The sequence below is a fragment of the Primulina eburnea genome, chromosome 11 (genome assembly GCF_022965805.1).
Source record: "Primulina eburnea isolate SZY01 chromosome 11, ASM2296580v1, whole genome shotgun sequence".
Classification (NCBI taxonomy): Eukaryota; Viridiplantae; Streptophyta; class Magnoliopsida; order Lamiales; family Gesneriaceae; genus Primulina; species Primulina eburnea.
In genome coordinates this window covers 6,177,371-6,195,141 of record NC_133111.1, presented here as the reverse complement: position 1 = coordinate 6,195,141, position 17,771 = coordinate 6,177,371, and the positions used below count along the sequence as shown (strand labels likewise).

General features: G+C 33.5%; 2 protein-coding genes across 2 annotated transcripts; both read left to right on the top strand.

Annotated features, from left to right (window-relative positions):
• Positions 1 to 1,238: 1,238 nt before the first annotated feature.
• LOC140804582 (uncharacterized) lies at positions 1,239 to 2,270 on the top strand. Its single transcript, XM_073160640.1, has one exon. It carries the CDS (start codon positions 1,239 to 1,241, stop codon positions 2,268 to 2,270), a length of 1,032 nt encoding a protein of 343 aa, XP_073016741.1.
• Positions 2,271 to 13,707: 11,437 nt separating this feature from the next.
• Positions 13,708 to 15,560, top strand: LOC140805104 (putative 4-hydroxy-4-methyl-2-oxoglutarate aldolase 3). Its single transcript, XM_073161294.1, has 2 exons — positions 13,708 to 13,912; positions 14,882 to 15,560. Exon 2 carries the CDS (start codon positions 14,890 to 14,892, stop codon positions 15,388 to 15,390), a length of 501 nt encoding a protein of 166 aa, XP_073017395.1. The 5' UTR covers positions 13,708 to 13,912; positions 14,882 to 14,889; the 3' UTR covers positions 15,391 to 15,560.
• The last annotated feature ends 2,211 nt before the right edge of the window (positions 15,561 to 17,771 follow it).

The following is a 17,771-nucleotide window of genomic DNA, read 5'->3' as shown; positions in this document are numbered from 1 at the left end:
AAAGTGAGACACGTTTCAAAAGTCTTAATCCAAGACACAATACAAAGAGATGAAAACAACAATGCAAGCATAAACAGTCAAAACCAATACAAACGTAATGAAAAGATGGAAAAGATAATGCGTACTCATGTCTGCAATTTCGGTCCACTCACAATTCTTCTTGCTATGGTTTTGTCTTTTTTTTGAGTTATATCACGCCTACTCATATTTATAGTGGTTGGAGATTTTTTTACCATAACAAATCAAAGGAAATAAAATCATGTTATATATATATGATATTTAGGTGATTGATTTGATTGTAAAGTTCTTTTTATAGACTAACCTCTCTACATTATAAATAGAGTTGTTTGGTTGTAATAAGAGACTAGTTTTTCTCTCATTCTCTCTACTAAATTTATAACACGTTATCAGCACGAGTGCTCTTCAAAGGTAAACTCATTAATTATTTTCTTTCGTATGCTCTCGATAAAGCACAATATGTAGATTTCATATTGATGCTCTCGAAATAGCAAATATGATCTTATGATGATAATCTTAGTTTTATATTAATGCTCCAGAAGTAGCACAATATTTTATATTTATATTGATGCTCTTGAAGAAGCACAAACTCTTATTTTATGTTGGTGTTCTTAAAGCAGCACTACATATTTTTATGTTGATAAATCGTGACAGATCTAAGGATACAAGATCTTAAATTTACCAATATTCCTGAAGAATATTATTCAAGATCTTATATCTATCAATATTCCTGAAGAATATTATCCAAGATCTTCAATTTATATTCCTGAAGAATATTGACTAAATACTAATTAGAAATACATTTACTTTATATGCTTTTACTTTTTGACCATTAACGTGATTGATTCTTAATTTTTTTTGCTTTTAGGCATTTTCTTGATTTTAGATCTACATTAACGTGATTGATCCTAATCTTACCGATTCAAATCAAAAAATGATTCCATCAATATATAGACAACCGAATAATCATGTATCTGTTATATATTTAAACTCACATCTCCCCTTATATATTTGTTTAATATATACTTATATATTTAATTATTAAAATTCAAATTTAAAAATCGATAAATATATATATTTTCAAATTATATGTATGATTTCATAACTTTACTCAAAACTCAATTAAAAGTGTTTTGTTATAATCAGTATTCCATCTAAAACCTGTGGGTGATTTCATTCGTTATTAATTTTCTTAATTTTTTTTTCATTTAACAGTTGATATGACAAATATTACCAAACTCGAATTCGAAGCACTTGATATCAGTGGAAAAAACTATTTGTCATGGATTTTGGATGCTGAGGTTCATCTCATTTCTAAAAATCTTGGAGATACGATAAAAGAAGCAAACAACGAATCCCTGCAGGATCTTGCAAAATCACTCATTTTCCTTCGTCACCATCTCGATGATGGATTGAAAGCCGAGTATCTCACTGTGAAAAACCCGCAAGAACTTTGGAAAGATCTTAAAGAAAGGTTTGACCATCAGAGAACTATAGTTCTCCCAAGAGCCCGCTATGAATGGATCCACCTTCGCCTGCAAGATTTCAAATCTGTAAGCGACTATAATTCTGCATTATTCAAAATTTGTTCCAAGCTCAAACTTTGTGGAGAAAACATTTCTGATCAAGATTTACTTGAAAAAACATTCTCTACTTTCCACGCATCAAATGTGCTCCTGCAGCAGCAATATCGTGAGCGTGGATTTAAAAAATACTCTGAGCTTATTTCATGTCTACTAGTTGCTGAACAAAACAATGAACTACTGATGAAAAATCATCAAATGCGCCCAACCGGCTCTACACCATTTCCTGAAGCAAATGAAACAGCATTCCCTGAAGTGAATGTCAACTCAACCCAAATCCCTCATTATGGAAGAGGGCGTGGGCGTGGACGCGGACGCGGCAATGGTCAAAGGAAAAATTTTCAGCAACATGATGGAAAGAGACAGAAAACAAACCACCAACCGTGGAAACCGAATAATGAAGAATCAGTTGGAAAACCAAAAGAATATGAAGATAAGTGTTTCAAATGTGGAACGGAGGGGCATTGGTCTCGTACCTGTCGTACGGCAAAGCATCTTGTAGATCTCTACCAAAATTCAAGAAAAGGAAAAGGAAAAATAGAGACAAATTTTGCTGATGATGATGGCCCTGTCGACATAACTCATTTAGATGTCTCTGATTTCTTTGCACAACCGGATGGGAATATTGATCATTTGATTGGGGGTGGTGTGCTAGAAAATATAGATTGATCAAATTCTAATTCTAGTATTTTTTCTTGTCTTGGCTCAATGCTTTTAATTATTTTTTTTCTAGGATGTCCGCATTATTATATCTTTGTTTAAGGTTTTTCTTGAGTTGTAATAAGTGATAACTACTTTGAGAACCTTGTTTAACTACAATTTTATTAGAGTTATAACTTACTTTATTATGCATTTATTTTTAGATTAATGAGGGAATATCAAGACGTTTGTCTAGCCGATAGTGGTACAACACACACCATCCTTAAAAGCAAAAGGTATTTTTTAGAATTAACATTAGCTGAAAATAATGTTATAACAATATCGGGTGCATCAAAAATTATTGAAGGCCATGGAAAGGCAAAATTCATTTTACCAAATGAGACAAGCCTATATATTGAAAATGCTCTATATGCTAGCAAATCCAATAGAAATTTGCTTAGCTTTAAAGATATCCGCCGAAATGGATATCATATCGAAACATTGAATGCAAACAATGTTGAATACCTTTGTATTACATCTATTATATGCGGCCAGAAGCAAATAAAAGAAAGATTACGTGCACTCTCCTCTGGAATGTATTGCACAATAATTAAAGCAATTGAGGCAAATACAGTCACAAACATGAAGTTTGTTGACAAGAAAATTTTCATATTATGGCACGACCGACTTGGTCACCCTGGGAGTTCAATGATGCAAAGAATAATAAATAATACTCGTGGACATCCCCTAAAGAACCAAAAGATTATTTTAAATAATGAGTTTTCATGTGTGGCCTGTTCACAAGGCAAACTCATTATAAGACCTTCCCCAACGAAGGTTGATATTGAAATTCCAACATTCTTGGAAAGAATTCATGGGGATATTTGTGGGCCTATACACCCATCATGTGGACCATTTCGATACTTCATGGTATTAATTGATGCCTCAACTAGGTGGTCACATGTTAGTTTGCTTGCAACTCGAAATATAGCTTTTTCAAAGCTACTTGGTCAAATTATTAAATTACGAGCTCAATTCCCTGATCACCCAATCAAGACAATTCGTCTTGATAATGCTGCTGAATTCAAATCACAAGCATTTGATGATTTTTGTATATCAATTGGGATCTCAGTTGAGCATTCAGTTGCTCATGTTCATACACAGAACGGTCTTGCAGAATCATTTATTAAAAGATTGCAATTAATTGCAAGACCGCTACTCATGAAAACAAAACTACCATCTTCAGCTTGGGGTCATGCTATCATACACGCTGCATCACTTATTCGTGTAAGACCAACTAACTACCACCAATACTCACCTTTGCAGCTTGTGTATGGTCGAGAACCTGAAGTTTCTCACATTAGAGTATTTGGTTGTGCGGTACAAGTACCCATCCCACCTACACAACGGACCAAAATGGGTCCACAACGTAGACTTGGAATTTATATGGGATATGACTCACCTTCTATCATTAGATATTTGGAGCCATTAACAGGCGACTTGTTTACCGCAAGATTTGCAGACTGTCATTTTGATGAAAGTGATTTTCCAACACTGGGAAGAGCAAAATTGTATCCAGAAGAACAACGAAAAATTTGTTGGAATGAGAAAACATTAGCACATTATGATCCCCGAAACAATCAATGTGATCAAGAAGTTGGAAGGATCATTCACTTGCAAAGAATTGCTAATGAATTGCCCGATGCTTTTGTTAATACAAAAAATGTAACAAAGCCACACATACAAGTGGAGAATACTCCAGTGAAGATCGATGTCCCTACAGGACCATCTAATACTTCACCCGCAAATGAATCTAAAATACGCCAGAAACGTGGTCGACCGATTGGTTCGAAGGATATAGTACCTAGGAAAAGAAAGGTGCAAGAAAAGCAAGAATTGAAAGCTCCAGAAGAAGCAACCTTACATGATACAACAAGAAAAATAAATGAAACAGATGTGGATAACGTGATTCAGGGAGAACCAGAATCACATGAAAATACCGAGACTTCAACAAATTATTTGATATCTCGTAAAATATGGGATCGGAGAAAAACAAACATTGACAATGTTTTCACTCTTAATGTGGTCCTTGATATCACGCAAGGTGTTAATGACCCCGAACCACAATCTGTTAAAGATTGTCAACAAAGAAATGACTGGCCAAAATGGAAGGAAGCTATACAAGCTGAATTAGATTCTTTAGAAAAACGTAAAGTGTTTGGACCCGTAGTTCAAACACCTAAAAATGTAGTCCCTGTAGGATACAAATGGGTGTTTGTACGAAAAAGGAATGAAAATGATGAAATTGTAAGATACAAAGCCAGACTCGTTGCTCAAGGTTTTTCTCAAAGACCTGGAATCGACTATGAGGAAACATACTCACCTGTGATGGATGCCACCACTTTTAGATTTTTGATTAGCTTGGCTGTATCAGAAAATTTGGACATGCGACTAATGGATGTGGTCACTGCATATCTATATGGATCACTTGATAACGACATATACATGAAAATCCCTGAAGGATTTAAACCACCAGAAGCAAGTGATACAACCCCCAAGACCATGTTCTCAATAAAATTACAAAAATCATTATATGGATTAAAACAATCTGGACGCATGTGGTACAATCGTCTTAGCAAGTTTCTACTACAAGAAGGTTATACAAATGATGTTATTTGCCCATGTATTTTTACAAAAAGAACGGATGAGGGTTTTGCAATCGTGGCAGTATATGTCGATGATTTAAATCTTATAGGAACTCCCGAAGAGCTCACCAAAACTGCCAATTATTTAAAAAGTGAATTTGAGATGAAAGACTTGGGAAAGACAAAGTTCTGTCTTGGATTGCAAATTGAACATTTATCCGAAGGAATGTTTGTTCATCAATCTTCATACACAGAAAAGATATTAAAACGCTTTTACATGGACAAAGCACACCCATTACCATCACCAATGGTCGTCCGATCACTCGACACTAATAAAGATCCTTTCCGTCCACTTGAACATGGAGAAAAAATCATTGGTCCTGAAGTACCATATCTTAGTGCAATTGGTGCATTGTCATATCTTGCAAATTGCACTCGACCAGATATAGCATTCTCTGTTAATCTCCTAGCAAGATATAGTTCCTCTCCAACCCGAAGACATTGGAATGGTGTGAAACACATATTTCGTTACCTTCGTGGTACGACTAACATGGGATTGTTTTATTCGAAAAAATCAGATTTATCTTTAATAGGATATGCAGATGCAGGCTATCTTTCAGATCCACATAAAGCCAAATCCCAAACAGGTTATGTGTTTACACGAGGGGGCACTGCTATTTCATGGAAGTCGACAAAGCAAACTTTAACAGCGACATCATCTAATCACTCTGAGATCATTGCAATGCATGAAGCAAGCCGAGAATGTATGTGGTTGAGGTCCGTAACCCAACATATTCAAGAATCATGCGGGTTACCAACAATGAAAGATAGCCCGACGACTATATTTGAAGATAATACTGCTTGCATCGCACAACTAAAAGGAGGATATATCAAAGGTGATCGAACGAAACATATTTCGCCAAAGTTTTTCTACACACACGAACTTCAGAAGAAAGGTGATATTGATGTACAACAAATTCGTTCTAGTGACAATGTAGCTGATTTATTCACAAAAGCGTTACCAACATCAACATTCAAGAAATTGGTGTACAAGATAGGGATGCATCAATTAACAGATCTTCGATGATTGAAATCAGGGGGAGTGTTAGTTGTTGTACTCTTTTTCCTTCGTTCAGGTTTTTCCCACTGGGTTTTACTGACAAGGTTTTAACGAGGCAACACTGGATTCTCCATCAATCATCTAAGGGGGAGTGTTATATATATATGATATTTAGGTGATTGATTTGATTGTAAAGTTCTTTTTATAGACTAACCTCTCTACATTATAAATAGAGTTGTTTGGTTGTAATAAGAGACTAGTTTTTCTCTCATTCTCTCTACTAAATTTATAACAATTCCATATATATATAATATCGGAAATAAAAATCGTTTTTACTGCAAAAAAGGAAATAAAATCATTCCCTAAAACCTGCATAAAAATTTTAATCTTTTATTGACTGATTTTCACACTTAATTTACACTATCGATAACCTCCATTTATTTGAAGATGCTCGAGAGTAGGGGGCTTATGACGAGTACAAGCCCAATATAATTATTTAATCCGACTCGATTAATTATTTGTTTGATTAATAAGAATAAGCTCAATTTAGTAAGTCTAATTCAATTAATTATTTGTTTAGTTTTAACATTACCGAGGCTCAGAATTTGGATGGTGCTTGCGAAATCCCAAGCCTGTTAAGCACTCCTAAAAATCTATAAATAGAGGAACTCCGGCACAATTTGGGGAGGCTATCATTTTTTATAAAAGTTCTTTAGTTCTCTGAGTTTTTTTTGAACTGCTTACTGACTTGAACGTCAGAGTGTCTATGCTGGGAACCCTCCCGGCGCCCATTTAATGAGTGCTCGTGACGCAGGTGATGCCTTACAAATTAACTGTATATTTCATACGTGGATCCGTTTACCAGCCAGGTGAGCTCATTTACCGACCAAGTGGACCAGTTTACTAACTAGTCGGATCTCGCGTCCGCAATCTACGCGACTCATTAATTTTGGTTGCATCACTTTCGTCGAGTTTTCTCTAATCTTATAGCATTTGAGTGGTAATTAATATAATATTTGTGAGGTGTTTGTTCTCCTGTATTAAGAGAGTGTGTGTTCTCTTTAGAAACACAGTGAATAATTGTACACCATAAAATATTATAGTGGAATTCTTTATATATTGTTAGTGGTTTTTACCTTAATATTTTTTAGGGTTTTTCTACGTAAATCTCAATGTCCAATTCTTTATTTTCATATTTATTATCTCAAATTGTTGTACGTGTGACCCACATAAACGACTACAAAACAATACCAAAATAACAAACAAATGAAACAAGGATAAAACAACTAAAAAATAACGCGACGAAACTTAGACCTATTGCTTAGAGAAGCGAGAATCTATTATGTGATTCTATCTCGACCCATTGCCAACAAATGTGGTAAGAACCGAAGCAAGAATCTAAGATATCCATGCAAGGACCTCGACCCGCTACTTAGAAAAGTAGGAACCTCGGTTTAAATGACTAACGTGACAAGGAGTGATTCTTGACAAGTTCCACATATTGCGATCATTTAAATCCATGAGATAATTTCTCTCCCTCAAGCACAAACTCAAGTTTGTTGGCTGAAATATGATTTTGTTTACAAGATAAATTAAGCATAAAAACCCAAAACTAAACGTTAAAACAATAATGATCCAAAATAATAAAAGGAATCAAGCTCTTTCATCATGAACTTGGCTAAAACCGAGCAACACTGAAATTGCTTCCAATAAACTAATCGTAGTGCGCTCAATGTAGAAGGATGGGGTCACTCAGTGATCGTAGAATTTTTTGTTGTGTCCACTTCTAGGCCCTTGCGGGAAACCGTGTGGCCAATTTATCCCACCTCCATGCGCCCGAAGGAACACTTCGAGTGTTTGATCGAGGAGAAGACCTTGGCCAAGATAGAGAACACCTCATATAGATGGGCATGGTGTTCGTCCCACTCCCATGTCCGACTATAGACGAGACTGTCATCGAAAAAGACAGAAGAATTTGTGCAGATAAGCGTGGAAATTGAATCCGTCAACGGCTAGAATATCAAGGGGGCATTGGTCCGGTCGAACGGCATGATGAGGAACTCAAAATGCCCATGATGTGTTCGAAACGCAGTGATTTGGATGCTCCGGCTCGGAGATCCAACTTTGAAAAGTAACGAGTCACACAATTAGTCCAATAGCTCGTTCGTCCAATAAGTGGGATGGGAAACTTGTCTTTGGTTGTCTTGGCACTGAGAAAGCGATAATCAATACATAAGCGCCAAGAATCATCTGATTTTTTGTTAGAGTAGATGCTGCAAGCCAACGGTTGGCTAGGGAATTTATTGACTCAAGTGAAATAAAAAATCTTTATTTTAATATAATTTAACTTTTTATGGTCTTGTTATACTTTATCTGTATATCCATGCAAACAGCATAGATAAAGTCCTTGATTATACTTTAATACAAATGAATCGTAATTCGATGTTGAAACTCATTTGTAAACAATGCATATTCTAAATTCGTTCCTAGTTGATTCGGCCACCTAAAACAGGGATAAAGGCCGCTTGAGCTCGAGACTAGCATCTGTGATTGTTATGTACTGTGTTTCTTGGTAAGGGCATGGAGATGTCCAAACATGCAGATGGGTAGTCATATGATGATTATACCGAACAACCCTCCCTCGGACTTTTCAAGTGGTTATCATTCATCGAGAGGATAAGTCTGTGGTTATGATTGTACACCATTAGTCCTTACGCCCCGAAACAACACTGAGGCTCTATATGCTAGGGCTGTGCTTTGACTCGTTTACCGGCTCCAGGAGAGTCATCAGGTGGCGAGGTTGGGTACAGTTGCGACACATATAGGAGCCAGTGCATTGTAGTCGGGGATTCACCGCTCACCTACGGGTGTGGATATCCTATGTGATCTGATGAAATAATAGTGCATGAAATCTCTGGCCAGAGTGTGAGATGCACGTTGGAGAAGGAGTTCTTCAATAGTACACGCGATGCCACTATTTATAGTTATCACATAGTTATCGAATTAATATGCAACCCTCGATGAACCAATGGTTGCAGATTCGATCGGGATATATGAGATGAAGGAACCGTACTGTACGTTAATCATAATCGACTGGTTCTTGCAAGAACTATAAGTGATACCTAGGGGATCATGGGGCGATGCTACTAGACGCTCTTACCATGATCCGATGGGTGCAATCAGAAATGAGTTCTGACATTCTTAATCAAGGTGTTGATGAAAAGAATGTGGCTAAAAAGGGTAAGCATGAATAAAGGAATATGTTCTGAATCACAAAGAGTTGTGAACCCACGGCTAGCTGTATCCCTGAACCATTGAGGGTCACACAAGTACTGGTTTACTTGTTCCCGTTGAGATAATAAATTCAATGAGTTGAATTTTAAGATATAAGTTTGATATGATCAATCGATAAGCTTGTAAATAAAGTTTATAAAAACTTATAGAAATTTTGAGAGCATGACTGTTAAGACAGTCAAAAGAGTACACATGCTTTATTTAGACATTGGTGATCTCGAAATTAAAGTGTGCATCATAATAACAAAAAAAGTTGATTGGCATGAAATCATTAATTTTCGGCTCTTCCCTTTTTCTTCATAGGGCATCCGAAAGATTTGAGTCAATAAAAAAATTCTTTCGGCTTATATAATTTAAAATGATTTTGTGCTCTCAAAAAAAGGTTGAACCAAATAGTGTTTTATCTTTACTTAAAAATCTTCTATACTTTCTATTGCAAGTTAGAAGAGGAACAAGTAATTCGGTCGTGCACCTGATTCGAAGATTAAAGAAATAGATCGAAGAACGTTCGTAGGGATTTACAACAAGAGCTACGTCCGCTAATGCCGGAGTAGTTGGTGTCAAGTGAAATTATTCACCAAAGGTATAATTTCTAACATCTTATAAATATTTTGTTAAAATCATACGAGCGCCCAAACAAATCATATTTTGATTGTCAAAATAAATAAATAAAATTTAAAACTTTCGCTGCGTTTGGGCGCGTAGAAAACCGGGATCCAACATATTTTACCAGCAATACCGGTGAAGAAAAAGGTGAAGTAATATGGCGGATGAAGCCTTGAGATAGCATATCGGCACACTGTCATTCAATTTTGTCCTTCTGGGCATGAGGTAATCTATTCGGCAGTTTTCTTTGATTGCTCTTTTACTAGAAGATTGTGGAACAGGGTTCGAGCTTTGCTCAACATCAAGTTCTCAATGACCACCCTGAATAGTACATTGAAATAGTTCAAGAAAGCATGAAAATACGGTATTTCTCCGCTTAAGCTCTGTAGGGATCGACCACAATAAGGTATGTAGCTCGTGCAAGGATAATGCAATGAGAAACCACACGGGAAGGGGTCAAACCTCTTGTCTCAAAAAATAGAACTGAAAATTTTCCCGAGTTTTGTAATTTGCAGTGTGTGTCCATGCGGAGAAGGGGTCAAGATCCTCTCCTGTGGGTTCCCCCACAGCAGAGGGTGCTGTGTATTAATTTTTTTAAAAAAATTGATATATTTATATTTTAATTATTTAAAAATCAAAATTATATTTTTTATATTAAAATATGTGATTAATAATCCAATTTAGAGTTATAATTTTTTTTTGGTTACAAATATATATTGTGTGGGTAAAATGACGCATCTCTTATTATTTTTTTAAATAATTTTTTCAACTCTTTTTTTAAAAAATTGTTAATCAAAATTTAATTTTTTTGTTACAAATACGTGATCCCGAACGAACAAGAAAAACGACGGTATATGTCATTTTTCTTTAATATTATAGTTTTTTTAAAAAAACTATTTTCTCTTTTTTTATTCTTGTTAATTTTTTATTTAGAAGTTAAAATTTTATTAATCACATATTTGTAACAAAAATAAAATTAATGTCTAAATACAGGAAATATATATATATATATATATATATATATAAATATATATATATATATATATATTTAAAAAATAATCCAATTAAAAAAATTTATATTTTAGGGATATAAGAAATAATCCAATTAAAAAATTTACAAAAAAATTAAAAAGGTTGAACTTATCGAACAATTAAAAATAATACCAAAAAATTGACACGATATAAAAAGAAAATTATTTTGTGTAATTTTTTCGTGTTCGAACACTTAGTTTTTTTTTTACATTTTTTTTAAAATTGGATTATTTCTTAAATCCCTAAGAAAAGAAAAAATATTTTTTGTATTTAAAATTTTAAAAAGGAATGAGAAAAATTAACAATACAAAAAAAGAGAAAACAATTTTTCAAAAGAATTAGAATATAAAAAAGCCAACAAGATTATTATCTGTTACAAATATGTGATTAATAAAATTTTAATTTCTAAATAAAAATTAACAAGATAAGAAAAATAGTTTTTTTTTTAAAAAGAACTATAATATTAAAAAAAATTGAATGAACCGACTTTTTTTCTTGTTCGTTCGGAATAACATAGTTATAACAAAAAATTAAATTTTTATTAACATTTTTTTTAAAAAAAAGTTGAAAAATTATAAAAAAATAATAATAAGAGAGACGTTATTTTACCCACACAATATATATTTATAACCAAAAATAAAATAGTAACTTTAAATTGAATTATTATTCACATATTTTAATATAAAAAAAATAAATTTTGATTTTAAATTAATTAAAATGTAAAAATACCAATTTTTAAAAAAAATAAAAAAAATTTAATACACAGCACCTCTGCTGTGGGGGAACCCACAGCAGATTCCCCCACAGCAGAGGATCTTGATCCGCGGAGAAGGTAGATAAGTTGATGGGATTGAGTTAGATATATAATATTGTGATTATTAAAATATTTAATTAATGTGTGAAATAATATTGAATAAAAAATAATAAGTTTGATTTGCTTGATTTAAATTCTTTTTTTAATAATAAATTAATATAAATTAAAAAATATATGAAGAATAATATCGTAAAATTTTACTCAGTAATTTGATATGAGATAAATCAGTAAGTCTCTAATGAAACCGTCTCATGACTTACGTCAATACGGATTTATCTGACTATAACTATCATAAAAAATAATATTTTTGATATTAAAAGTAACATTTTTCCATGAGTTGAGTCGGGATAGAGATCAATATGATTAAATTGATTTATAAAATGGTGTCACAATAGTTTTTCTGGAGATAAATAATGGGTCTCGTGCTTTACAGTTTGTTTGGACAAGTAAAAAATGAGATTTTGATGTTGATTTGGATTTAGGTTTGAAATTGGATTTTAAATCTATAGATTTGAAATTATATTCGAGTATTTGGTAAAAATTTTAAATGTAATTTGAAATTTTTTTTACCTATTAAAATTAATTATTTTTATTTTAAAAAATTCTGTATTGTTATTTTTTAAAATGATTTGTTTATTAACAATATTTAAATAACTATTCTTAATTTTTTTATCAAAAAAAAAAATTATTTTCGAACATATAAAAAATATTTTTAATTGAACAATTTTTTTAATAAATGTAAAAATTATAATGTTTATCGTTAAAAATAAATTTGTCAGATTTTGATAAATTCAGTTTTTACTATTAAAACTGCAAATTTTTTTAATAAAAATGTCTTATTTATAGATTTTTTAAAAATAAAATATTTAAAATTGATTTTGAAATAATTTTCTCAAAAATATATATGATATAAATGTTTGTGAATTGATAATATGTATTTTTGGATAAATGATATTTTATAAAATTTGAGAAGAACATTTAAAATTATGAGTAATTTATAAAAATTTATTAGTAAAAATATTTTTATTTCTTTTTATGATTCAATTTCCATGAAATACTCTCCAAACCCCTTATAATTAGGGGTGTCATAATTTGATTAAAACCGAAATAATTGATCGGATCGAAAAATTCTGTTTAAATAATTTGGTTTTATTGGTTTTTCGGCTGGTTACAGTTTCAAAATTAAAAAAAATTGGTTTCTCGGTTTGGTTTATGGTTTTGATCATCAGAAAACCGAAATAACCGAATCGGCCATATTATATTAAGCTATAGGGCTTCAACGAAATATTGTTAGTTAACTAGTTAAGTTTATGCATTTTCATTTATTGTTACAAGATTACGAGTTATCCTAATTAGTTTTAATGAATTTATTGTTTTTTTCACAAAATAAGATTTTTCTTATATGATTGGGAAATATCTTTGTTAGTTTAAGTAAGTTTACATATATTTAACTTATGTTTCAAGATTGCGATTCATGATCACTATTGTGATGAATTTAATGTCATTTTTGTTTTTAGTTTTGCAAAACAAAATTTTGGAGTTTTACAATTGGAAGTTCAAATTTTATTGAAGCTCATATTGTTAAATGTATTGAGATTTGAGACACAAAATCTATGTGAATTTTAGAGTCTGAGAATTGAAATTTTAACTCTTTATTGAAGAGCTACTGATTGAAACTTATATTGTTAAGTTATAAATTTATTGTCATCATATATGTTCTACTCATCTACTGTCATTGTTTCTTTTATATGTGCTGCATCTATCAAGTATCAAGTGACGTATAATGTTATTTTTTAACAAAATATTATAAAAGTGTATATAACCGACCATATAAACCGAACCATATTAGGAAAAAACCAGACCGAACCGAAATAAAATGGTTTGTTTTAGACCAGATATATTCAAAACTGAAAAATCAAAAAACCGAACTGTTATATAAAAAACAGAATCGAACCGACCAACGTCCACCCCTGCTTACTATTTCCTGATTCCAAACATATTATTGGATTCAATTATTAATGATTTCGATCAGGGTTTACCAAGTAACCTTAGTTGCTTGTCCCAGCTTCTCAACACTTTCAGTAGACCGCAAGTTCACGGCACAATAATCGAAGGATAGAAACTCGGTGGAGTATAAATTCCCAAATTATTGGTATTCTAACTTCGCACTATCCATTTCCGTGATCTCTGCATCTTAGGGTCGTTGATTTTTAATTCCAAGGTAAGAATCACATTCGTCGCAAAATTTAATTTCTGATTGCTGGCAATTCTGTATCTATTGTTTAGGAAGCCATTTATGTGATTTTGGATTTGTGTGGTTTCTTTTTTTGACATTAAGGTGGTGATTTCTTGTTAACCTGCGTAAACCATGACCCATGAAATAGATCAGCATCTTTGATTCGATCTGGATGGATTTGATTAATGAATTGGCCTCTCGTTGTTCATTATAGTTTCAGTTGTCCTTACCAACTTTTGCTTTCAAAAAAGTTGGTTTACGAGCTGGGGAAGATTTGTTAACTAGTGTATTGGTATTAAATCCAGTTGAAATTGTTTTAGGGTGTGTGTGCATTTCTTTTAACGGTATTTTAGTTGTTTGGAAGCCGGAAAGTTCATTTTTTGAAGTAATTTTTGTATTAAATCGTTTCAATCTGGTAATTATCTTTTGCTAATGATCATAAATATGGATCCATCATAGCGGCAATGATGTGCAGTTGCCATCGAATTATGGATAAGATCGATAAACTATTCATAATAGCAGTTGAGAGTTATAGATCTAGACCTTATAATTGTATGCGTTGGATGTCTAATATCGGTTGGATTTTGTCATTGTGAGTTGTATATATGGACTTGGACAATACTACTTCTTCAGCTAGCTTTTGGATGAGAGTTATACCCAAGTCTCAATCTTAACGTGATATCATGGATCAAACTGGCTCTTATGTGTTGGACTGTTTTTATGGATCACACGATAATGTCTTGTAAATACAATCGAGAATTGTATGTATGGACTTGGACAATTCTCCTTGGGTTAGCTTATGATGGAGTTTTAGACCTTATTCTCCATCTTTAAAATATGAGTCAAAGCTACCGATCACCATGGGGACGCCCCCCGCTGGTCGATTCGATTTACATCACGTATATATTACATTCTTTTCGACAGTATATTACGGCTGCTTACTTGTGTTTACAGGGGAACCCATGGCTTCCTTAGCAACTACTGACTTTTGTGATGCAAATGAACCACTACTTGAAAGTGGTCACATTCGAATCCTACCCCCTATCTTCCAAATGTATGGGAAACGTCGAGCGTTCTCTGGCCCGGTCGCCACTCTCAAGGTATTTGAGGACAACGTATTGGTTAGAGAGTTCCTTGAATCCAAGGGCCATGGTAGAGTTCTTGTAGTAGATGGTGGGGGCAGCATGAATTGTGCTTTGGTTGGAGGAAATCTAGGCCAATTAGCTCAAAATAATGGTTGGGCTGGAATAGTTGTCAATGGTTGTATCCGAGATGTGGATGAGATCAATGGTTGTGATACTGGGGTTAGAGCATTGGCATCACATCCCAAAAAATCAAAGAAAAGAGGCGTCGGCGAGAGGCACATCCCGATTCATATCGCGGGGACGGAAATTCATGACGGAGAGTGGTTGTACGCAGATAGTGATGGTATTCTCATATCCAAAACAGAGCTTTCTGTTTAGCTCTTGCTCGAAATCATTATGTATTTGATTCATTGTCCAATAAGTTGTCTATGCAAGCTTTCCAGGTTTCATTTTACTGCGCCTGTAATATTATTATCCTGATAAACTTTGTTATTGTAATGTGTAACTCGTGATGAGCATTTAAAATACAACATATTTCAAAAACAAAATACTTATTGTTAATATTTATTTCAACAATAAGATGTTTTTTTTATTGGTTCTCGACTTCTTTCAAACAAATAGTTGTTTGGGTTTCCAAGTAGATGTATTTTCAGCACCCTGTCGATGTATAAATTCTCCCCTCGGTTATAGCTTATAGCTTTCTGTTCTGCACTGAAGATAGAACCGACCACCTGATTAACTTGGCTTGAGCTCACGTAACCTCTCCCGTAAAGTTCCTAACCATTGCCGCAGCACTATTACCTTACACCAGGCATATGCTTACATTTTTAGCATATTATACTCGGGTGCTTTCCATTGGTGATCAGTCATGCTCGGACCCTGAATCTGCTGTCGTGAACAGCGATTTGAGCCTTTTCTAAAGAATAGACGCAAGACACATTCAACTCAGTTTTAAATGAAGATTCTGAATGGATTAATGATTTTACAATAATCAGTCCAAATATCCCAGCACATCAACGAGAACAGCTCAAAAGTCATCCCTCGTAAGCACCTTGGACAGAAATAACCCACAATCTAGGTTCCATAAATGTTACAAGAACACAATCTTTTTCCACCAAATCCGATCCACAAGACCACAACACAAAACAGAATGCAATGGCTAGTAGTGGCATAATACATTTTGCGTAAAGGAAAAATACCTCAAGCAGGTGTATGATACATCTGTTGGATCTTGGTTTTCTCGTGCTCAAATGCAGCGGAAGTTCTAAAATTTTTTTAGATCTTGACATTCAAGATATATTTGTTTTGGACACTCGTATGATTTTTATAATCAAAACATTCATAGGATGTTAGAAGTTATACCTTTGGTGAAAAATTCACAAGGCTCCAACTATTCCGAGGTTAGCGGATATAGCCCTTGATGAATTCCCTACGAACGCTCTTCAAAAACTCCTTTCGCCAACTCTTCTATCAAATCCATGACTAGAAGATTTGATCCTCTTCCAAGTTCCAACTAGCACTATAATATTTGGAAGAAGTTTTTACGTTAAGATAAATAATTCGAGAGGCGGCTCAATCCCCTTTTGCGAAGAGGGTGGCTGAATTTTTTAGGTTTTTGGAGAGGGAATTTTCGAGAATCACAAGGATTGGTGGCAAGGTTTTTAGGTCTCCCACTTAAATAAAACCTCCATGCCCTAATTAACATAATATAATAATTGGACCTATTTAATTAACATTAATGAGCTTGATTAATTAAATGGACTAGTCCAACTAGTGTAATTAATTAATCAAAGTCCATTAAAAAATTAATTATTTCGTATGTTGGACTTGTACTACTACAAGCCCATTTAAACATACTTTTCATTATATTTAATAAACTCAAATTTTTAAGTTTAATAATTTAAATTCAGAACTCCTTGAATTTATTCTCCTCAAATGTAATTCATAAATTCAACTTCTTGAATTTACTATCTCATAAATTCAAATCCTTGAATTTATTTTTCAAAATTTAATTATCATAAATTCAACTTCTTGAATTTATTATATCATAATTTTATATAAATTCAACTACTTGAATTTATTCTCTCAACGAGAACAAATGATCAAGTGCTTGTGTGACCCTCAATGGTTTAGGGATACAGCTAGCCGTGAGTTCACAACTCATTGTGATTCAGGACATAATCCTTTATTTGGGCTTATCCTAATTCGCCCCATTCTATGTATCAATATTGGATCATGAGAATGTCAGAAATCATAATTCTGATTAAACTCATCGGATCATGGTAAGAGTGTCTAGTAGCATCGCATCATGATTCCCTAGGTATCACTGATAGTGTCTGCAAGAACCAGTCGATTATGATTAACGTACAGTATGGTCCCTTCATCTCATATACCCTGATCGAATATGCAACCATTGGTTCGTTGAGGGTTGCATAATAATTCGATAACTATGTGACACGTCTTTGAGAATAAATAGTGGCATCGCATGTACAATTGAAGAACTCCTTCTCTAACGTATATCTCATATCCTGGCCAGAGATTCCATACACTATTATTTCATTAAAACACATAGGATATCCACACCCGTAGGTGAGCAGTGAATTCCCGACTACAATACATTGGCACCTACACGTGTCGTAACTGTACACAATCTCGCCACCTGATGACTCTCTTGGAGCAGGTAAACGAGTCAAAGCACAACCCTAGCATATAGAGCCTCAGTATTGTCCCGGATCGTAAGGACTAATGATATATAATCA

Coding starts and splice junctions, on each gene's coding strand:
- LOC140805104 (XM_073161294.1), top strand. CDS start 14,890: ATGGCTTCCTTAGCAACTACTGACTTTTGTGATGCAAATGAACCACTA.
- LOC140804582 (XM_073160640.1), top strand. CDS start 1,239: ATGACAAATATTACCAAACTCGAATTCGAAGCACTTGATATCAGTGGA.